This window comes from Ixodes scapularis, unplaced genomic scaffold (genome assembly GCF_016920785.2).
Source record: "Ixodes scapularis isolate PalLabHiFi unplaced genomic scaffold, ASM1692078v2 PGA_scaffold0__279_contigs__length_252992795, whole genome shotgun sequence".
In the NCBI taxonomy this organism is placed as follows: Eukaryota; Metazoa; Arthropoda; class Arachnida; order Ixodida; family Ixodidae; genus Ixodes; species Ixodes scapularis.
This window is the reverse complement of record NW_024609835.1, coordinates 27,047,196-27,071,143: the sequence shown is the minus strand read 5'-3', so window position 1 is coordinate 27,071,143 and position 23,948 is coordinate 27,047,196. Positions and strand designations below refer to the sequence as shown.

At 45.9% G+C, this 23,948-nt stretch overlaps 2 protein-coding genes across 3 annotated transcripts; both read right to left on the bottom strand.

Annotated features, from left to right (window-relative positions):
- Window positions 1–438: 438 nt before the first annotated feature.
- Window positions 439–7,977, bottom strand: LOC115309269. Of its 2 annotated transcripts, none has more exons than XM_042290930.1 (7): window positions 7,879–7,977; window positions 6,680–6,730; window positions 6,532–6,582; window positions 6,383–6,433; window positions 6,213–6,256; window positions 2,468–2,531; window positions 439–542 (listed from the first exon to the last, which is right to left on the bottom strand). In XM_042290930.1, exons 1-6 carry the CDS (start codon window positions 7,895–7,897, stop codon window positions 2,469–2,471), a joined length of 279 nt encoding a protein of 92 aa, XP_042146864.1. In that variant the 5' UTR covers window positions 7,898–7,977; the 3' UTR covers window positions 439–542; window position 2,468. The 2 variants fall into 2 exon arrangements, with proteins under 2 accessions (XP_042146864.1, XP_040073751.1); XM_040217817.1 differs by lacking the exon at window positions 7,879–7,977 and adding an exon at window positions 7,160–7,265.
- An 8,788-nt stretch (window positions 7,978–16,765) lies between these two features.
- On the bottom strand, window positions 16,766–22,833 carry LOC115309268. Its single transcript, XM_029967467.4, has one exon. The coding sequence runs from the start codon at window positions 21,603–21,605 to the stop codon at window positions 19,053–19,055; it is 2,553 nt and encodes an 850-aa protein (XP_029823327.2). The 5' UTR covers window positions 21,606–22,833; the 3' UTR covers window positions 16,766–19,052.
- Between the last annotated feature and the right edge of the window lie 1,115 nt (window positions 22,834–23,948).

Below are 23,948 nucleotides of genomic sequence, written 5' to 3'. Positions count from 1 at the left end.
AACTTCCAACTCCCCGACTCCCTGCGGTAACTCGTGAACGAGGGACAACCGTGATGCGTAACGGCATCTTTGGATTCGGATTCTGTTCAACAAAAGTAAACGTCACTGCGTAAATTATACTTTCTCTTTTATTTATTATAGACATCAAACAGACTAAAAAAGTGTGTATGAATCTTATTTTATTATATTTGGTACTATTCTTTAATTGCATGATCAGTTTCGGTAGTAGAGCCCAGTGAGATGGCCATTAATTTTAGGAACTTGGTTTAACAGTCGGTACCCAGGTGAAAATGTCTAACTGGTATCTGACTGGTCCCAGTTAAACTGGTTTACGGTACAAGTTTCCAGTTCAACTGGTACCAGTTGCAATTGGTTTCAGTTGGGGCAAGGACATCCCCCATAAATACTAGACTAAATAATGAACTATGCATCTGTACATTGTGGAAATTTATTGATCACTGATGACTGATCCTCAGTCCTGCTCGTTCAGTAGCCGCCGCTCCGCTTTGATAGAATCCTGTATTTTTTCAGACAGGATATTACCGTATTTACTCGCATAATCCTCACACTTTTTTTTGCGGAAAATCGATGGAAAGCTGGGGGTGCGAGAATTACGCGGGGAAAATTTTTTCCCGAAAACGTAGAGCTCTAAAAAAATAAAAATAAAAAACCGAAGCGCCAGCAAATTGGGGTTTTCGCGCCGGCAGCTACCTAAAAGTTTTTAGAAGTAGCAATACAGGGCTTACCTTAGCAATAAAACCACAGGTTTAAGACAAAGTAAGATTTAATTTGGAAACACTCGAGCCTCAGTCCGAATCAGTGGTAGCATCGCTGGTGGTTGTCTCGTCGTCACCTCCCGATTTCTCGTCGGCTTCGGACGCCTCGTCTTCTTCCCACACCAAGTGGTCTTCAGTAGCATCCAAGGCATTTGATATGCCAGTCTTTTTGAACCTCTTCACGATGATGTCTGCTCCGATCATCCCCCACGCTTCCGCTATCCAGCTGCACAGCTGCTCCACCGATGGTCTCTTTATCTTGCCGGCCGGCGTCAGATCGTGTTGGCCTTCGGCCATCCACTCTGCATACAACCTTCGAACATTATCTTTGAATGGTTTGTTCAAAGACACGTCCAAAGGCTGCAGCACGGACGTTAGGCCACCTGGAATGACAGCCAGGTCTGTGCGCAGTTCCTTCAACTTTGTGCGAACCGGTTCCACAAGATGGCCCCGAAAGCTATCGAGAACGAGGAGCGACGGAAAAAGAAGTGCTCCCGGTCGCCGCCCCCACACAGTCTTAAGCCAGTCGACCATGAGGGCAGCACTCATCCAGCCTTTTTCTTGCACCCGTACGTGCACACCAGGGGGAAACTTTCCTTTGGGGAGAGTCTTTCGTTTGAAGATGATGTACGGTGGCAGCTTCCGACCGTCCGCCGTCACAGCTAGCATTACCGTGCATCGCTGCTTCTCTGCGCCAGACGTGCGTACGTGGACGGTGCGTGCGCCTTTCTGCTCCAAAGTAGTGCTGCTGGGCATGTCGAAATTAATAGGCGTTTGGTCCGCGTTCCCAATCTGCGACAGCAAAAAATTGTTCTGCTGCCGAATCCTAATGACGAACCGGTGGAAGTCCACGATCTTATCCTCGTAGGCTTCGGGCAGGCGTTGGCAAAGCGTTGTACGCCTCCTCAAAGAGAGACCATTGCGCCGCATGAAACGCGTGGCCCACCCGTTACTGGCGCGGAAGTCTTGTGCCGGGACGCCTTCCTTTCTGGCAATTGCGCGCGCCTTGTTGCACAAAAGCTCAATGGACACGGCGCACCCATCGGAGCGTAGAGCCTTGACGTAGTCCATGAGCAGCGTCTCAATTCGGGGAAACTTGCCAGTCTTTGGACCACGGAAAGCCCGGCGTGTCCTGTTGGTCGCCTGCAGCTCCCTGTGCTGCCGCCTCCAGTAGCGCACGTTGAACTCGTTGACGCCGAAGTGTCTGCTTGCGGCGCGGTTGCCGTGCTCAATAGCGTAGTTTATTGCTTTCAGCTTGAAAGCAGCCGTGTAGTTGGCGTATCGCCCCATGGCGAAGTGGCAACCAGCACCGAACAAAGAGGTTGGCTCAAAGCGTTCGACGTTCGACCAGTTCGACAACTGATTGCGACGCGACACGCGACGACCGGGGGCTGCGCTAACGCCGTCTACCGTTGCGGTCGCGAGACCGGCTCAACGACAGTATGACTAGAGTCTGACAGATGGCGCTAGGACTGCTAGCACTCTGGCCATACGGAGCGGCGCGGTGCCGGAAAATGCGGGCGGTGGAGAGTGCGTGCGCCATATGCGGGTTTCACGAGCAGGCGACTTTCGCCGCTGCAGTTTTGGGGGTGCGAGGATTACGCGAGGAAAAGAAAAATTCTATTTTTGGTGGCCCACATTAGGGGTGCGAGGATTACGCGAGTGCGAGGATTACGCGAGTAAATACGGTAGTCAAGTTACCTGCCACCGCAGCAACGTCCACCCTCTTCTCAGCACCCCAGTAGGACAAGGTAACTGCAAATGAAAAAGCAAAATGTTACAGACTTGACAACAATTTGTTCAGACTAGCAATCTCGCCCTTAACAATGTCAACCTTTTCTGGGGTCATTGCTGGCTTCGGCAATTCGCCCGAACCTCTCTTTTTTGGTGCGAGCACCCCCTTTACACTTGGGCTGCCAGTCTAGCTTGCGACCAAATATACTGCGCTGTCTCCTTGACGACCGTTGTGGGTTTAGTGTGTTGCCAAATCCTTTTTCTTTGAAGGTTCGTCACGGCAACTCCCTTCTGAAGGTGAAATTGTAGATATAACCTTGTGAGCCATGTCATAAATACTGGACTAGAAGTTGAAGAATTTTCAAATCTGAGTGACACAACACGAAATAACACTACTAAGCGATCGGGATAATAAATTTGGTCAAGTTTCATGATGAATGGATTCAGGGGATGCTTTTCGATACTCCTTTTGGTGCACCGAATCTCTGATGTGGCATAATTTGCAGAAAAAATAGGTACAATAAAAGTTCGTTAATTCGGATCGCAAGGGACCGGCAGAAATGTCAGAGTTTACCGAAATCCGGATTATTGAATGGACTATAAAAGCACTGGAAAAAATGTGTTCTGCATGGGCATACATTTATTTCTGGAAAAACTCGGTTATTCGTGTTTGCTTCTTCGCAGAAAGTTGACGAAGGACAATTTTCTTCAACCCCATTAAATGATTGTGAGCGTACTGACTTTCGGGGATCCCGTCACAAAATTCTTCTAACACGGCGAGGGCCTCTGCGGCTTCCTTGACAGTGCGACGTCGTGACGGTTGATCGGACGCATCATCGGAATCATGCTCGTCGTGTTCGCCGAGCACTCCCGATATTATTTCATCGTCACTCAACTGACCAGCAATGGTAACATCGCGATCTATAGCGATATAATCGGCAAGCTGTACACCACTGGGCAGGACACGCTCGAGACAACTGTCATCCACCTCTTCAGCAGTTTCTTGGCTGTCCTCCGAGGTGGCATCAAGAATGGCCTCACAAACATCAGGGCGGACGAACCCACTGTGCCTGAAGCAGTTGGCTATCACCTCGGCCGGCGTGTTTCTCCAGACATGAGCCAAAATGTGAACTGCGCTGAGCAGGTTAAGATCGTATTCTCGGCCTGCCTCCATGCACAGCAGCATTCGTTCCAGTACATGCCTTCGGTACTTGCCCTTAACGTATTGGATAATCCCTTGATCCAGCGGCTGCAATGAGGCCGTCATGTTAGGAGGGAGGAATAAGAGCTCGATACATTCGAGCCCCTCCACATTCTTGTGTGCGCTGCAATTGTCGACCACCATGAGAACCTTGCGCTTGTTGGTGGAGAAGCGGTGGTCAAGCTGTCTCAGCCAAGCTTGAAACAATTTAGAGGTCATCCAAGCTTTTCTGTTGGCTCGATACTCCACAGGGAGACGGCCGGCGTTCTTAAAGGAGCTGTGCAACAATTTCAGGGCTTTGCTTAAATAATTGTGGAAGTTGATGCCTGACACTTCTGCAGTGAACTACAGAAAACAGATTTTGCCTGGATACCCTAGTTTTTACTTAAAAAAATGAAAAAGATCCAGGTTTTTGCCGCCTCTCAACTCGTGCATCGTCTTCCGGGTCACGTGCACAGTGACGTCACTAGAGTAGGCGCGGAGTTCCGGAAAAGTTCTCTCTTTAGAGCCATCAGCGAGCAGCGAGAACTCATCCGCTGCCGACCGCGTGACCACCCGTCCTTGCCCGTCCGGCGCTGTCCCCCTCCCCCTCCGGCTTCTGGCGGCTGTTCGCGGTTTTGTGGACCTAGGATAGATGGCGCCACTAAAACTCCGTATAATAAAAGTTGTCGATGATACCAGGGTGTTGACGCATTTATATATATGTTGGAATGACAAGATTTGTAAAAAGAGTTACCTTTTATCGAGCAGGTATTCGCACAACTTGCTATCTTTCTTACAACGACCCAAGTGACGTCACGCCGCTTGTTTCTCATGGCCGCCGCTCGTGGCTGCAGGTCGGGAAATATTCCAAGTTTTGCCTCGCTATTATGCGGCGGAATCGCAACATTGCGATGAAAGGAGGTGTGTTTTCTGCCATTTGTGACACAGTGAACAATATCAAAAGCAGAAAATGCCAATTCTTTCAACGTTAAAATCGTTGCACAGCTCCTTTAAAGCACCTTGGGCTATTTGCTTTCCCAATGACGAGGAGCGGTAGGCGCTCCGTGCCGGACATATTCGAAGCGAGAAGCACGGTAACTCTTTCTTTGCTCCTCTTGCCACCCACGCACGGGTCGCCCTTAAACGTGATGGTTTTGTCCGGTAGGGCTTTAAAAAAAAGTGCTGTTTCATCAGCGTTGAATATGTCCGCAGGTTCGTAAGCAGCGAGGTGCCGAGGAAGCACAGTCGTCCTCCAATTATCCACGCAATGTTCATCAACAGCTCCTTTCTCCCCGCAAACATTCCGAAAGGCCAAGCCGTGTCGTTCTTTGAAACGGGCAAGCCACCCCTATGATGCACTGAAGGAATCGATGCTCATTTTCGCTGCGAACCTTTCTGCTTGCTGGCAGATAAGTGGGCCGCTCAAAGGAAGCTGGCCGTTGCGCGCGTCTGTGATCCATCGCAGCAGTGCTTCTTCCAGCTTCGGGTGCGCAGCCGTCCTAAGTCTTTTCCTCTTCCCGGTGAACTTGCCACTGTCAAAGGCTTCAAATATTTTAGCTTCCTTCTTGACATAGTCGCTTAGAGTGCTCCTCTTGACACCATACTTCTTCATTATTTCTTGCCGAGGGACGCCTTGCTTGACGTCTGTCAAGATCTTGATCTTGGTTTCTAAATCGTTCGCTCGCTGCTGCGGGCGCTTCGTCGAGGTGGCAGTTGCCATCACTGCAGAGCATGAAGGTGTGATGGCACAGAAAACCCCCCACCAACAAAGCGATTACAACCCCCCGAACAAAACGCAGCGCAAATCAGAAGCAAGTGGCGCGAACCGCCCTCTCCGTCACGCTGGGTCCTCGCGGCTTCAATGAACGCTAGATAGTTCGGCTGCTACGTCCATATTGGGTGGCATTTAGCGCCGCCTAGCAGCGACTCGCTCGTTCACTATCGCCGCCATCGCAGTTCTCGTGACTTGGCGCGCAGCTGTCCGGCCGCCGGTGGCGGCGCAACGAGAGGGTGTTTACGGCTTCCAGACACCCAGCATCGTGCGGCTGAAAGCTGAAAATTGCGATAACCCTCTTAGGGGATTGTCCGAGTTAACCAGTGCGAGGCAGAATACCTCCGAGTTAACGAGCATATGACGCCATTGAGCTACACGTAGAATTGTAGGGACTGCGTGGCGAGTCCGAGTTATCCGAAATTCCGAGTTAACGAAATCCGGATAAACAAGCTTTTACTGTATTGTGATTGGGATACTTCAGATATCTATTATGGGTGTTAAAAAGCAAAAAAGTTATTTTTAGGTCAGAATATCACTGGTACTTACCTCTTTAACTCTGAATTAAAACATTTGATCACTAATAAAAGAAAGCAACACATACTTTGCTTTGCTTTTTACCCCCAAAAGATTACATTTTTTTCCACCTGTATGGTATACTGAATAGAAATGCTGCAGATTTTTCTTTTGCTTGGTTTGTGAAGCTACCCCTTTCGGATGCACCTTACGAAACAAATTAGGTACTTACGGAACCATCCGACTGGTGGGAGAATTCCTTGCTGCAGGAACCACCTTGTGATGAAATTGAATGACAGGATTAAAAGGCAGTGAGGCATTTTAGTTTTTTCAACCTTGACACCATTTACAAATTTCGTTCTCCCGAAGTCAATATCCCTGAAGTGCTAAGAGGCAGCTCACCTGCCATAGAACCCCCAGCCTGGGGTGCCCGTTCAGTTGGTTCTGGGCGTGCTGTATAAATGGTATTTATAAAAAAATGCTATGCTTGCACCAGATCATTAAAATTTAATAACAAGGCAATGCTCTGACGGTGGCAAAAGGCAGCTCACCTGCCATAAAACCCCCAGCCTGGGGTGCCCATTCGGCCGGTCCTGGGTGTGCTGCATAAATTATATTAAAAAAAAAAGGTGTGTTTGTACCAGATCGTTAAAACTGAATAAGAAGGCAATGCTCTGAAAGTGGCAAGAGGCAGCTCACCTGCCATACAACACACCACCCGAGGTGCCTGTGCAGCCAGCTCCAGGTGTACTGTATAAATTGGTAAATACAGGATGTTGTTTCAATTACAGAAACACTAAAACAAACAAAGAATTTGAATAGCCTGAATACAACAGGCATCTTGTAAAAAAAATGTTCAGCAAAAAAACTTTTTGGAGCAATATTTTTGGCGTTAGACTAATTTTAGTGAGCAGCTTTTAAATGCTCACACCAAAATTATGACTTCTCATTGGCTAATCAAATGAGCGGCAGATGAGACGCGTACATATGTATGGCATAATTGTTTAAAAGCTGCTAACTAAAAATAAGTAATGCCAAAAATATTGCTTTAAAAATAGTTTTTTTGCTGAACATTTATTTTACAATATGCATGTTCTATCTAGATTGTTTAAAAATACTATGTATATATTTTTTTAATTTCAGTGTTTCTTTAATCCTGCATATACACAGTCAACTCACCTGACATATTGCTAGGGGCTTGAAAAGCCTGTGAGCCTTGACTATCTCTAAATATGCAATGCATTCAAGGGTGACGCATTCTACATTCAAAAAGCTGCATAAATGCCAACCCACCTACCACGGGAGTTCGCTTCAGGGTATTGTCTTGTGCAAGCAGCGCTTAGTTTGCTATAAATATAAACAATGAAAATCGGATCATATTTTAGATTCACAACTCTGCATGTGTCCACTCCACTCGCCTTCTCTTGTGGGTCTTACCCCCTGCAATGTTTTGGAGGGAGCTGTTTCGTAGTGCTCCAAAGCTTCGCAAGGCTCATTGTGTTCACTTCCATTTGGCTCTGTGTAATGAAAGCAGCTTCAAGAATGCAAACCAACTATATAATGGTGGCCCCATCTTACACTCCTTATTTTTTTTAAATATGTGCGTACGACTGGTGTAGAACTAGAAAACGTTTTACATTAGTGTAAAACTTAAGTAGGCTCTATGATATAGCGTACAGCTTGGAACATACAATATATTGAACAAGTTAAGTTTTAATTTTCTAATTATTTTCTTAAAAAATAACCTAAAAAGACATTTTTTTTATTTTAATTTCAGCAGCTTTAGCTTCTCCTTGTAAACTTTTAGAAAAGCAGTCTCAGATCCAACTAACAAAGTCACTTGATTAGAAATTTGCCAACTCAAACTTTTACTCCAGAACGGAAAAGTTTATACATACCTAGGTTACCAAGGTCCATGCAAGGCACCTTCTTCTTATCTGTCGGATCTTCAACTGTTGAAATAGATTTAGGTGATTTAAAAAAAGCTTAATTCAAGTGCAATAAAACGCGCAGATTTATGCAGATTTATAAAATCTGCATTTCTTAGAAGAAATGCAGATTTTGTAAATTATATATACCAGGTGTCCCAAAATGAATGTTCCCGCTAAAATCATCGAGTATATCAAATAGTCGAATGTGTATATTACAGGTTCCATTTACGCATTAAAATTTCAAGTTTCAACTTTCAGAACACAAAAACTTTAAAATAACGTTTTGAAGCATGGCCTTAGAAAACTAAGATATTTCTTGTCTTTTTTTTTTTGTGCTCAGAACTGAAATCAAATTTTAATGTGTAAATCTGACTAGTAAAGTAAACCCCTTGATGCATCAGGTAACCGATTTTCGTGGAACCGTTTTACTGGGTATCTTTATTTTGGGACACAGCTTGCACGGTAGAACAGCTGTAACAGCTTTGGAAACAAAGTACACAAGCAAAAAACGTTTTACTCACGCCTAGAGATCTTGGATCCCAAGAGTGCCGTTAATGCCTTCACCTGCTCTTGGAGGAAGATGTTGTCCTCCCAGAGCTCCAGGCACCTGCTCTAATAATATTGGGCGTTCTTGCTCGCTTCTGCAACCTCTTTGCTTGAAACAAGCGTGTCGTCAGAGTCCGATGTGCTGGGGGAAGGGCACAACCTTTTGTGCTTTACACTACCCTGGAAAGTAAAAAAGAAAAAAAAATCTCATAGCATTGTCAGCCACATATAAAGAGAAAAAAAAGAATTTTTGTATGAGCACAATACTTACAATGCCTTGGCTGGTGCTGGCTTTCTGATGGGCCTGGCGGAGTTGGTCTTGAAGAATTGTGTCGTAGCTGTCCTTCTTTGTAGTGGCCTGGTTTGTTTTCTTTTTTTTTACTGCATGCGGGCAAAATTTGTACACTAAAGATTCTCTTACTTTTCCACCAGATTGTAGAGCTTGGAACAGCTGGCTCGAAATGAAGTTTTACAAGCTACCTGTTTCCTTTTTTGAGTAGATGTTTCGTCCCCCGAGCTCTCTAAATCTTCTTAAACCACAACCTTTGGCACTGGGACCCTCTTGGGACATTTCCACAATTCTTTAGTGGCTGTAAAAGTAATAGTGCAGAAATTTAATATGAAGTCCAAGGTTTGAGGCACAACGGCAACCTAATTTCGAGGCCCGACACCGAGCACTTACCGGCGAGCATGAGAATTTTCGCATTGTAGTCGCCCGTGTCCTCACCGACGTCATCATCCCGGAACACCGTGTATACGGCTTTGTTGTCAAAATCTGTTTTGTTCGTAGGATGGAAGTCGTGTATGACGTGCACTGGTACTACGTGCCTCCAATTGTCCAGATCCTCGAGAAAGCGGATCAGCGCGTACATGCCGCTTAGCTCTACAAACAAGTAAAATTTTCAAGATTAACACGGCATTGAGAGGGAAAAAAAATATGCACTGAGGGTCAGAAAAAAGGGGGAAAAAGACACAAAGTGAAAAAAGAGCACGGAGCGAGGCTGGCGAGGCACAAAACCGAGCAGCGTGTTGTGTTGCTGCTGACGCAGCCGAAGTGACACTCTCCAGTACCGGTGCAGAACAACCTTATCTTTATTCGTGCTTGCTCTTTTATAACCTTTGCGATAGTGCGCCGCCACAACAGTTCCCCCCCCTCAAGAAAAGAAAAATGACTGGAACACAAATATTTACAGATTCAAGATAACACAACAACAAGCACTTAATATAACACAGAATCGTCCAGTCTTCGAGGCCTCGATGTCTGCCTGGCAGATCTCCGTAGTCCTGATGGGGCGACAGATGACTCTGATGACGGTACCGCTCTCTCCGATGTTGTTGTGCGAGGTGACTGTCATGCAACTGGGAACGGTGTCTCGGGAACGTCTTGCGATGTTGCGTGCGGTGACTGTGGGAGCGCGACCCTGGGTGCCGGTGGTCGTCCGACGTTCAGTGTAGTCTTAGCGTCCACCCTTTGCACCGCTGAAGACGATACAAGTTCCTTGGAGTAGTGGACTGCTTCTTCGACCAGACGCCCGATGACCAGCGCCCGATCCAGCGTGAGACCAGAACCTTCCAGAAGAAGGCGTTCTCGTAGCTGCTGGCTTGAAATCTTTGCCACCAGCTGGTCTCGGATGAACTCGTCTGCCATGGATCCAAGTTCGCAGTTCGAGGACAGGTCCCGTAGTTCGGCAACAAATGTGTCGACGGATTCCCCGGGGAGCTGTGCTCGCTGCTCGTCGCCACTGTTGTGTTGCTGCCGACGCAGCCGAAGTGACACTCTCCAGTACCGGTGCAGAACAACCTTATCTTTATTCGTGCTTGCTCTTTTATAACCTTCGCGATAGTGGTGCCGCCACAACACAGCGCTCATGGAAGTAACTCTAAAATTTGGATTTGGATTTGCACAGTGGTGGGAATTTCTCAATTCCAAACGGTGCATAATCCCCTTTTAATTTCTCCAGGCAGCGCTGGGCAGAAACTAGCTCATCTCTAAGCATGTTGAGCTCCTGGCTCTTCACTTTTAGCCTGTCGCAGAGATTTACTACCTTTGTCTGGGCACTAGTAAGCTCGCTATGAGCGAGGCTCAGCTCTGTGGCCTGCGCTGCTAGTTGCCGCTCACTGCTGTCTAGCTCTGCCCTTACCATAGACTCGCTGTCCCTAGCTGCGGCAAGCTGGTGCTCCAGCTCGGAGATTATTTTTTCACACTTGCAGTGGCCAGCAGAAGTGCGCCGCTGAGGCAGATTCTCGTTTCCTGCAAAAACCTCTTGTAGTGGGGCCTGGTTCTTGTCGGGGGGGTGCTTGACAACTCTGGACGTTCCTCTTCCACTGAGGCTGGCTGTCGTCGTCAGCTGGCACATGTTGCTCTTTGCTTTCCTTGGACTTTTGGGCACTTGAAGCAGTTCGTTGGCCAGGCGGTTTCCTTGGGGGCTTCGTCTTTCCAAATGAGAAAACTTGCGGCAAGGCAGATTCCCACAGAAGGCGATGGCCGCTTGCAACATTTGTGAAGAACTCTACATTTATGCAGAAAATGGAATGAACAGACATTTGTCGACTCCAAGACCTGAGGGAGTGGCCCCTCATCCCTCTTAATGGCAGCAATCCATTTTTTTTTTATTTCGGCATCGCCTGGAAACCTTTGGTATAAACCCTGAAAATAAAGAACTGTCATCATGATGTGTCTGCAAGTCGTTTTTGGAGTCCGCAAAGTATCTAGCCCACTAAACTTGCTTAAAAAAGATGCCCTCAAGGGAAACTTAGTGCGGTGCTGTCCCAATATTGCATGGCAGCATAAAGTGACACGGTGGTACTGTATGTTTCTGTAACAAAGATTTTCCAACAATGTGTGTGGGTGCAAAGCTTTTTTTTATTGGCGTTTGGCATGTGTAGTTTGTTAAAGAGCAGAAAACGTTAGCGGGACTGATACGCAAATTCGACGCATGTTTAGCCACGCCAACGGTCTCTGTCTATCGTTAACACGAAGTAAAGGTACAGTGAAAACTGCGTGCCAAATCCTGAGGCTGGCCAAACGGCAGGGGATGCGTCGCATGAAACCGACGCTTTCGTTTACCGGGGTCAAACGTATCTAACAGCAATGGTAACGAAAATGCAAAGCAGTATAATGTAGAGCCAATATATTAATCTCATTAAGCAAATGCGTGCGAATTCATGAGGCTAGCCAAACGGCCGCGGTAGCGGACGGTCCGATATGTATATATATGTACCTTTCGTCCGGATTTGTCAACGTATCCATACTGTGTGCACACAGGGAAACAGCAGTGTGTTGGCATCTTCACTTATACTCATAAACTGTCCTTACAAGAACCAATGAAGCGCTTAACGTTCAGTTGCGCACAGCGAGGTAGTGGCCATTTTTTTTTTACCATGGCACGCAGCTGCTGACCTCTGGTGTTGCCAAGGTTACCATGCCGAGACACTGTTGCCGGGTTTCCCGCAAGGGGTCTATAGGCTGGAATGATTTTAACTCGTGTTCAATTCATTGATCATCGTGTTAGCTATCATTGTCTTAAGATTGTTGAAAACTGCTAACGATTTTATGAAATAAATAAAATTTCCAAACCAATTGCTATACATTAGCTCCAGACGTTTCAATACCTACTCGTTTCTTCATTTTTTACTGTCCCTTCTGTGTACTTTGTAATTTCCAGGTCATAGCCATTGAGAGTCTTCTGTAATCAGCATAGGTATTTTAAGTTTGCAAGAGACCCTTTTTAACAGGTTTGTTATTCCTAATTTAAGCACTTCATATACAAATATGAATTCTCACCTGCTTTCTTGAGAGCATGAGGTGTTATCTCCTTTGAAACTATGTAGATGCCCCTTACGTGTGTACCCCAGTGGTTCCAGTATCAATGAGGTGGAATGTTGAAGCTGCATGGGAAGTTGTACTAAAGTAGCCAGTGGTGCCACTCTCTGGCCTTCCAATATGCACACTTTGAGAGCGACTGTGCCAGGCGTGTAAAGGAGTGCTGGTGCTGGATAGCCAGGAGCCGGCGACTCACTTCTGCTGACGAGCGCTTCCTAGAGAAATTTTTTTACTGATTTTAAGTTGCCTAAGTATGTGAGAACAGGTATTCAGTGATAGTAAAATGTATTCTGGAATAGATTATTGTTTTGGGCAATGTAATATATTTACAGCCACAACAGCATTTCACCATTGCCCTGAAGCTGCTTCTCAACACTTGAAGCTGAACATTTGACAGTGATTTGTCTGGCTGCATAAAACTTAAGGTAATAATACGAGTCTCCAACCAATCATATCATTGTAGGCTCCCAACGTTTCAAAACCAACTTGGTTTCGAAACGTTGAGACCCTATAATTATAAGACTAGTTGGAAACTCGTATTATTACCTTCCTAATACTTGAAACTAGGGGTGTCACAAACCTTTGCTGAAATTTGAGTTCAGCGTAAAACCTCGAGATTCGTAAGTCCTTTGCTGAACTTTGAGTTTAACGTGGAACCTCGACGTTTGTAAGTCCAGCGAACCTTCGAGCGTTTGTGAAAGTTTGACGAAGACTATAGTGAAAAATTCGGAGAACTATTCTCTAATGACTTCATTGACTTTCTAATACGCTGCTACACCCTCCTTCGTCAGGTAAGTTCTTGCATGTCCACACAATAGTGCCAACTTCAGACTTCACAGTGAAGGTTTTGGAACACTTAAACCTGGTCGAACTTGAACCTCGGCAGGTTTGCGATATCCCTTAAAAATGCATGTTGCGACGAAGAATGAGCAATCTAATTTATACCCAAAACACCTTAAAAAGCTTCATGCTGTTCTTTTAACACGCAAGCACAATATTGCTTCATTTATCATTTGGCACAAACTATTGGTGTACTATGCCAGATATTGCCACCTAAGATTATGTCCATTATGATCACATTCTACCATAAAATTTAGGATTGTCTACAACAGCTGCATCATGCCCACAGCTTCCCACAGGCACAAATGACATTTCAATTTATGATCATGTATAGGTGAAAAAAGCTCAGGTGTTTAGCGCATTTGGTTATGGCCGGGCCATATGCTTTCCGGTCAGGGCACACTTGGGATGGGTTGAAAAAGAATTCAGGCTTTTTGGTGTTATTGTTATACTATATGCTTGACATTATTGTTCTTCAAGAAATGCAAAAATGTAAAAAAGATTTTTTGACCGAGTAGTAAACTTTGGAAACATGCATAACGACCTACCTTATGTTTTTCACATATTGTGTAGAAGTATTCACAAATGAAGTTAATTTTAACCTCAAATTTACAAACCACATTTCTCTTCTGATAATCTGTAATAACCCTTCAGCAGGATGTAAACAGTTAGGCACTTTTGATCCAATGGAAATACAGACAAGGTGCCAGCAAAATTGTGAGATCAACTGATCTCACAAGCGTGCTGAGATCAGTTTCTAATAGCTGAATTCAAACTTTATTGTGTGTTTCCAGTCTATTACACAGATTTTTAACTAAGTGCATGATACAGTCACATTTAGGAGAAGCTTACCAATGTAGTATGGTTCTCTAGAGTGTGCCGAGTTGAGCATGTGGTCGGTAAATTGCCTTGTTACACCAAGGAGTACACAATGCATGTATCCCACGGTGTATCCCCACACCAGATTGAAGTTTGGAAAGTTCACGAGGGGCATAGGTCCCGTGGTACCATTCACAGGGGCGTTGAATTCCACTGCAAGCTCTATGTCGCGGAGAACTCCGCTCTCCGCCCACCCTTGGTGAGGTAGCACATCAAGGTACCTCAAGCTTCCTGTAAACAAATGATGAAACTTGCTTATTTGCCACTTTTAAGATACAATGTATGCCTCTGTTGTGATTAGCATTTTGGTGTTATTAGGTGACCACCTTGAGATAAAGATACAAACTCTGAAAACATGTAGAGTATACTGACCCTCTTTATGTTCTCGTGCAAGACACCAGGAGCAACTGAAGAAACCGTTGAATAGAGTGGAGCTCCGGACAGCAGCTCGTGCTGGTGCTTCCAGACAACAACGCAGTGGATGGACCTTTGATGCGATCACCTTAGAGTCGAATTCCCATGTAATTTCTTTCATGCTCTTGACACTTTCTACAAACTTTTTGAGAAATGTAGCCATGTTGGGGTGTTTAGGTCCAAACCACAGGCCTGAAAGCATGCAGTGCTGAAAGCGGAGACTAGGCGGCAGTTTGTTAATGACAAACTGAATTGGCCATACTGATGATTTTGAAGACTTAAATAGAGGACTTCCATCTGTATTGAAATTGAATGTTAAATCACTCCAATGAAGGGTAATTTCCTATATTCCCTTTATTAAGAAGTAATTTACTATGTTCTTCCCTTGAAAAATTGAATATATACTCAGCAACAACACCTAACTGCATAACACTTGAAAGGTATTCTGTGACAAATGTTCTGAAAACTCGTGATAATGCTAATGGACTGATCACATATTGACTGAAATCATGACATCTGACAACCTGTAAGCCAAAAACATAGAAGAAAGACACATTAGGTAAAAGGACTGAAGAACTGAAAACTTGCACCAAGAGGTGAGGCAAGCAGTACTGAAGTTAAAAAAGATCACTGCTTCACACACGAAAATTAGTCTGATGTGTTCACATTAAGATTATACGTCCTATATATCACCAACACGCTGCCATAAATATTTAGGAAAAAGTCTAGAAACCGATCTGACAGGCGGTGAGAGTCACGCTGATGACACACGACACTTGCAGTGGAGTAGCGGCGTCTGGGCCTCTGATGGCTCTAGCTGGGGGTCGACACGCTGGGTGGTGACAACACTAGCACTGCTGCTCTGTCGGATGTGGTGCTGGCCGACTGGACGTCTTCAGCTGCCAGAGCAGCTTCGTGTCCAAGCACAGGTTCCTCTGCTTCTTGAGGACCCTCGGCTGGAAGAACAGCTGGCAGAGCTGCAGGCGGTGCTGCAGCAGACATTGAGGGCTCCAGGGGGAAAAGGGCTTCCCCGGAACAGCAGCACTCTGGGTGCTGAAGGACAACGCGGTGCTTGGGTGCACCTTGATGAATGACGCCTCCATTAGCCGGATTCGGCGAGGGTGGAAAGGTTGCTGGGCCTCCCACGGTCGAGTCGTGGCCACTGAGGTCAAGACTCGCAGACAAAGTAAAAGTTGCCCTGCTTTGCCACAAGCAACATGGGAGGCCGGGCAAAATCGCCTTGGAGGAGGTTGGCCTCCACAAATATGGCACCGCCTCAGTGGACGATCAGGCCGCCGTTCCGAAGGACAACCGTCGGGCGACGCCACGGTGCAGATGGTTGCTGGGAAGTCGTCGTCATCGTCCGGGACAATGATGATGCCTTGCATGGGAGTTCGCATCTGGTTAGGCTCCCCCATCGACAGTGGTAGTGGCAGACGGAGGCACCCCCAGCAGGACGGGCCAGCTAACGCTGGTCACGGTTGCCCCTCGGACAACTTCGGCAGACAATGGTGAAGTGGCTCCCGCGACTACACGAAAAACACGTAGCTCGAGACGCGGGAAATTCTTACCGCGCGTGGTACCAGCGACCACAAAAAAAAAAAAAATAGTGCTGTCGCATGACAAGCACTTGTTCGCTCCACAAAGAGGATCACGCAAGCGGTGAACGACGAACGGGCAAGGAGGTCTCGACTTGCGACCCGACAGGGGAGGAGAAGAAGGGGACTTCCCAAAAGACGAAGCCTTGCTATCTTGGTATGCATGGCTGCCCAATGGACCTCGATAGCAGCTATCTTGGATATGATGTACCACATGTGGTGCGTTTGAATATTGATCTTTTGACAAACGTCGAAAAAGATTGCAATCACGAGACATCCGCTCGAACTGCTGTGCCAGATGCACAGCACGCTCAAGGCTAGATTTTTAAGCCTCTTGCAGCAGCGTAGGACCTGCTCCACAGCAGTGTATCTGGTCCTATGCCATCGCAAGAGGCTTAAAATCTGGTCTTGTCTCCCTCGGCACTACTCGGTTGCAAGTGTGTGAACGGCACTTAAGTCGGAGCGCAGTCAAAGGCTAGGTGACATACCGTACCAACACAGAAAAAAGTGCAAAGTGCTACACGCGCAGAGGAGTGACGAACGCAGCAACGCTGTGCTTTTGCAGGCTACATTGGCACGTAGTGTTTGCTGTGCTGACTTAAGCTGAAACAAGGTATGGTCAAGTTTATTTCGACTTTTGGAGCAGCAATAGATTTTACATCAGGAATTTGAATAGCCAAAAGAAATCTCTAATGGAGAGGTGCTTGTTATGATAGGATTTAGACCTTTGCATGGCAGGCACACAAGTATTACTTTATGCTCCCCAAGCAGTTTTCTTCAATGAAAGTGTACGCAAAACTGAGAGGAAGTGTTATTTGCGAACAGTTTCTTATTAAATTTTCTATTACCCTTGTCTCCCAAACTTGTGTTTTTGTTTTTATTGTTTATCACAGTTCTATTGCAGAAGTGTGTGTGTGTGTGATCACCCTAATGTCACAACCAATATAAACTTAAGTTGGCTTGATAGTGTACTTGAAGAATCAGTCGGGGCTGGAACACAGCCATGGCTGCCTCAAGACCAGCGATGGGACGAAACTATTCGAGATTATTTATTTTGAGGGCATTACGTAAGGAAAGGGTACATAACACGAGAGCATAAAACAGTAACGACATATGCGAGTACATGGGGTGTTGCAAAACAACATTGCCACGAGCAACGGCAATACAGAAGTTAGTCTGGGTACATGGGGAGCGTAAGGGGATGAAAACATTGATACATGGCAACCAGTAAAGTACAAGACAAACAAATAGAAAGGCACAGTGGGATTAACAGAAATGAGCACAAAGAGCGTTGCGAGATGCGGTGGGATCCGTTTAGGTTACAATAAGTGAGGGTAGGTCGTTCCAGTCTACAATAGTACGAGGGAAGAAGGAGGATTTATAATAGGATGTGCTGCCTGACATGCGAGAAACGTGACACGGGTGATTTAGCCGCTATGATCGCCTGGGAGGTAGGAGGAGCGGGTCTCGGAGCGCAGGGAGGTAGTTGTAAATTTTGTGAAAAAAACAGAGTCGCTATCTTACGGCGGACGTTTAGTAAAGGAAGGTTCAGTTCGCTCTTTAGGGCGGATACACTAACCGACCAATCGTATTTCTTCAAAATAAACCTGGCAGCGCGGTTCTGGACTGCCTCGAGGTGATCTAATAAGTATATTTGGTGAGGGCTCCAAATGGCCCCAGCATATTCCAATTTGGGTCGAATGTATGTCTTATAAGCCAATTTTGGCACAAATGGGGGAGCCGATTTCAGGTTTCGTCTTACGCAACCGAGGCAGCGAGACGCCTCGGCGCATGTAAGCTCGATGTGGGCGTTCCAGGTAATATCAGTAGTAAGAGTCACACCGAGGTATTTATAGGACGGGACGTCTTCGACCAAGTTATTTTCTAACTTGTACGAGAACTGAGATCCCTGCCATTTTCGTGAAAACTGGAATAACTTGCATTTAGATTTGTTTAGCATCATTAACCACCTGGTGCACCATGCCTGGATTTCGTCCAGGTCTATTTGAAGCAAAAGATGGTCTTCAAAAGAAGCTATCCTTCGATATAAGATGCAGTCGTCAGTGAAAAGGCGGAAGTTAGAGGAAATTTTGCCTGGAATGTCATTAATAAAAATCAGAAAAAGTAGGGGACCAAGAACCAAGCCCTGGAGAACTCCCAAAGTAACCTCAGTGCGGGTGGATGAGGAACTATTAATTGTGGTGAATTGAGTGCGAGAGGAGAGGAAATCCTGGATCCAGGAGAGAATGAGAGGGTCAATTCCGAGCCATGAAAGTTTGGCAAGCAGGTGACAGTGAGCAATGCGGTCGAAAGCCTTTGAAAAGTCCAAAAATAGGGCATCAGTTTGGTGGTTGGATTCAAAATTAGTGTATAACTCGTGGGTGAATTCTACGAGTTGCGTCTCACAAAACAGTCCCTTACGAAAATCGTGTTGCTTGTTGTAAAAGAAGTTATTACTCTCAAGATGAGATACGTTTGAGTAGATAATATGCTCTAGGAGTTTTGAGGCTACGCAGGTTAGAGATATAGGGCGTTAGTTCGACGCCGAAGAACGATCCCCATTTTTAAAGACCGGAACGACCTTACCCAGTTTCCAGTCGGATGGTAGGCATCGCTGCGATAAGGACTGCGAGAATATTAAGTAGAGAAATTCGCTGGATATTGCTTTGGTGTAGTGAAGAATTTTGGGGGTGATGTCGTCAGGTCCTCCAGAAGATGTCAATTTCAAGTTGTCAAGAAGTTTCGCTATTCCAGCTCATGAGATGTCAATAGGTTCCATTGACTCATACGGTAGTGCTGGCAGTATAGGGACGTCGGCGTCTTCTAATGTAAACACAGACGAAAAATAGTTGTTTAATACTGTGGCACGGTCCGCTTCAGATATTGGGGACCCGTCCTCGTTGGTTAGCTGGATAGAGGAGGAGCGAGAGTTAGGGGATACAGGGTTCGTACAGGATATTTGACTGAAAACTCAAGGATTTCAAGGATGAAAAATGGCAAAATTCAAGGAGTGTTAGCAAAATTTTATTTGCTTACAAGACTTATGGAAGCAGCGCAGTTTTTGCATGGATTTCTTTTTCCACAGAAGCTATCTCCAGCTCCTTTTCTTTAGCAGTTCGACGAAAGCTGTTTGCCTTGACTAAGTAGGTAAGGTCGTTTTTCGCTTCAGCTTCTTCCGAAAAACGGTCCGCAGATTCCAGCAGGCACTTGAGAGTTTTTTGAAGCTTTGACTGCCTTCCGTGCATCTTATCGAGCTCTTGCTCGAGTTCTTTTCTCTTTGAAGCTGCCTGCCGTGACAGTGCTTGTTTCTTTTGTTCGTCTAGGTATGCAGCGTACCTATGCCGGGCTTGGCGCACTGACGCCTTCAACTCTTTTGAAATCGGAACGTTCAGCAGGCCACCATGGCTTTTCACAGCCTCGCAGATAACTCGTTGAGAACTATACGACAGCTCTGCCAAATTCTCGACCGCAACCTGCTTGTTGATGCTGAAGCCTCTTTCCATTGAGGCCTGCCCATGGCTCAGGAGGAGAAGTAGTTTCACCACAGCCCATAACTGCGAGAATGAAGCATCGTGCTTCAGCAGCCGCACGAAAAAACTGTCAAGACGTTCATGATCTTTTTCATAGTTTTGTAGTTCATGCCGTTTTTCTAGACAAAATTGAATGTACTGTGTGCACACAATGTCACGTTTGTGCTCAGAGAGAAGCTTATTGTCGATTAGGCAGTTAAGCACAATTTTTAGCTTCCCAAGGCACGTGTCTGTCTTGGACATCTCTGTGGGGTCGAAAGATGACAACCCACAAACGACAGGGTACCTCAGGGGACTTCTCTCCATGACTTTCAGGATCATGTTCACAAGGAACTTCCGGCACTCGTACCTAAACTCAAGCATACACTTGGCGCTCGCTTTGCAGCATTTCAAAATCTCAGCTGCACGTCCAACATCCACCTTTTCAAGTTCTGTGTAAACGGCAGCATCTTCAACATCAACTCGCAGCAGCTTCGTGATGCTGGTGGCTTCTGTCATTACAGAGCACTTTACGAACCTTGACTGAAGGCTCCTCAGAACACTTACAAGTTCTTTTGCCAGCAAAAACGTCTTAGGAGAATCACTCTGAAAAACAGTCAGGAAAGGCTGCACAACCATGGCAACATTCAGGGAAAAGTTCAATTTTGCAAGTGCAAGCTGGTCATTTAGAAAAGCACTGACGTTTTCATATGCTCTGCATTTTGGCATGGGCAGCCTGCGGCCACTCACTGCTTCAGTGTATTGCTTCAAGTGCTCCCATGTGGCCAGGGCTCTTTCCAGTACGGGCACGTTCTCGATCCAACGGTGAGATACAAAAGGAAGTGGAAACACACTGCTCCCTGTCTCTCGAATAAAGTCTTCTCGCATGGCCGGTGCATCATGAAAGAGTGAGAATAAGCTGGACAAATATGTGTCAACTGGCCATCCTGTTGCATGCATTCCAGCTTTGTAGGCATTATGCACTGTGTGAAGGCCAGATGATCCAATATCCAAACACTGAACTTGAAAGTCATTTTTCCTGTGCTGCTGGAACTTGTGGAAAAGGCTCCAGTTGACATTGGGGCCATTCATGGAAAGCTGAACAATTTTGCTCATCGGAAAGGACGCCAGCGCTTTCGTCAAATTCTTCGTGAGGTCCGTTGTGCTGTGGCCCATGAATGCCGATGTCGCATACCTTGTTGTCACCTCAGAATTGTTCCACAGTCTCACGTGAACATCAAGCTGTTTCTTTTGCAGGTATTCGTTTAACGTTTCATCAAAAAGGACAACAAAATGTTCAGATTTCTCCATCATGTCTAAGACTTGAGAAGCGAAAAATGGGCGCAGACCATGGCACGCGACGTACGCGCATTTTTTTTCTGAACAAGTGAAGCTTCTCGCGATATCGCTATCCGGAAACATCTTTCGGAACAACTCGGAAACTGATCCGCTGGAGCTGTATGAGTAGTGTGAAGACACAACTTTCATCGTCCACAAAATTTCGGCTTCAATCACGGAGTCATGCCTTCTGCAGTCTTCGTCAAGGGTCGCAGCTCGAGAGGATGTTTCCGTGTTTTCCCGCTGAGAAGTCGTTTTTGTGGCGTTTGCCGCTTGCAAAAAACTCGTGACGGAAGAGCAGCCCTCGCCTGCCGCAACTTTGGATCGGTGCTTGGCACTTTTCTGATGGCTCTTCAACGCCGACTCCCCCATTGTTGCAATGTCGACCGACTTCTGACATACTGCGCACTTCGCTCGATAAGAGTCGCTTGTCTCCGGCCTCACCCAGTGACGATATTCGCTGTGCTCCAGCCATGCAGACTGAAACTTGCACTTTCTGCCTGGCATCCTGTCAAAGTAAAGTTGCAGGCATTGCACACAGCACAAATGCGAACTTTCGCCGAGAAATGATGCGCGAGGCCGACGCACGGACCGAGTACCGACCGACCGACCGTTACTATAACTTGCGTTGGATTGGATTGGATTTCTGGCTCGCATTTGTTGCCAGAAGACGCAGGCGCTGCCGGTTTCGAAACCGAAACTTGCTGCTATTGCTCTCCTGTCAAGACTACATGTTTTCGCGAACATTCCTCAGTAAACGCGTTTTTGAAATCAGTGCGACTTACGGAAATACGTCATTCATTTGCTATATTGAAGCAAAGTCCACGAAATTTTCAAGGATTACAAGGAGCTCACTTATATCTAAGGAGTTTCAAGGGCCCTTGAAATAATGTTATCAAATTCAAGGACTTTTAAGGATTTCAAGGGTCTGTGCGAACCCTGGGGATATTATCTTCCAGAATTTTTTAGGGTTGTTATGCAGGATACCAAAAAGATCCTCAATAAAGAACCTTATGTTTAGCCAGACGAAGGTTCTGAGTAGGTCTTAAGGCACAAAAAGTATGCATCCCAGGCAGCGTCGCAGTCTAGATGCCTTGCTCTTCCAAACAATCGCTTTTTGTTGAGGGACCTTAATGCTTTGTTATACCATGGGTTGCAATCATCGCTCCGTATATGTACAGAGGGTACAAACAGGTCAACGAGATTATTTAACTTGTTCTTAAAGTAGCCAGCCCTAGAGTAAAAACTGGCAGTATGCAAAGGCAGATTTGCAGAAAGATTGCTGTTCATTGCGTCGAAATTGGCTTTGGAGTAGTCCTTGATCATTTTTGAGGATGGGTTTCTATAATGGATGGGTAAGGATAACTCCACGGTCAGCAGATTGTGGTTGCTAAAACCTTTCCTTTGGCTAATGGATGTCACCAGGTCTGGGGACGTCGTTAGAATAAGATCAAGGATGTCTTCACGTGTAGGTTTGTCGACGACTTGGGTGAGATTATGGTTTAAGCATAGATCGAGAAAATCCCTGGCTTCACTGGACCCACTAGTTGTTACTAAACCAATCTATGTTAGGGAAGTTGAAGTCGCCAAAGACTAAGACATTTGATCTTGGGCACCGCTATTGATTTCAAGCAGCAGAGAATGATGCTCGTGGAAAAACATGCTGCTATAATCGGAGGTCGGTAGCAGACACCGATAATAGTTTTTGTGCAGGACGATGTAACACAAACAAAAGTAGCCTCGATATTGGAGCTGATAGTAATATGAAAGGAAGAAATGCATTTTTTACCGCTATTAGCACACCACCTCCTCTCTGTGCGGACCAATCACATTGGTAAATATTAAACATTAAGTTAGGGGGGAAATTTCTATGTCACTTATCTCGGGCTTTAACCACGTTTCTGTAACAATGACAATGTCAGAATTATTATCTTGAATAAAGCCACTGAGCTCCTCACTATTGGGAAGGAGGCTACGGATATTAGTGAATGAGACTGTATGATTCGAATTGTTTATACGTCGCATAGTAACGGGCAGCGGTGACCGATCACAGAGAGGTCCTCGCTGCTATCTAGGAATCTCTGTGACGGAGTCGGTCGTAGAGTCATACTGGAAACACCTGTCATTGACGTACAGTTTGTCAAAGCGAATTTTGAAAAGGGAGTTCAGTGATTTGCCATAATGAAAGAGTTTAGAGATGAAAGAGAGACTGAAAGCGAGAGGTCCTCACGCACCGCGTACTGAGTTTCCTTTAGTTTTCCTCTAGAGAACAAAACGTTGTGCTTGTCCTTAAAGCGCAAGAATCTCACGATAATCGGCGGGTTTTTGTTAGCCGAGAACTTTCCCAGCCGGTAAGAGTGTTCAAGGTTTTCGGGGCTCATCTCGGGACGCCTAGGTTTTGTGCACAAAGCCGGAATCCAGAATTCCAAAAACAGCAGATTTGACCTCTGCAGTCTATTCTCTGTGTCGTCGCATCGCGAATTTACCTTGTAAAGTTCCGACACAATACCGCCTGAAGCCTCATGGTCAAGAACGTCGCGGATGGGATTGATTTTGGGGGTTTATGGCGCAATAGCTACGAGGCCATCTGCGCCAAACTAATTGAAGGTCCTTACTATAAAACGGGTTTTACAAAACGGAAAACCAAAAAGCTATAATCGGTGTAAAAGGCCAATACTACCAAGAAATTCAATTACTCGTTCAAAAGAGACCAGAGGATTCTCTCCCAGAAGGAGAGCAGGATGAAATGGGATATGATGTTGAAAAAATTCAGGAAAATGAATGCGGTGCTTGGGCTCAAGGCCAGGGCACAACCACAGGATATGCAAAACAGTGAGCCTATCACCACACTGATCGCAGACTGGTGGATCCTCTCCCGAAAGCAGATACCTATGGGTTATAAAAGAGTGTCCGATTCTCAGACGGCACAACAACGTTTCATGAAGTCGGCTTTTGCATGAAGAGCTTTCCCAAACTCCCGAAGCCGGTTTGGTAACATGAAGCTTGTTACCGCACTCCATGTCCCCTTCCAATTGCCAAGAATGAAGAATCGAGGACTTCACCAAGGGCTTAATATCTTGATAGGGTAAA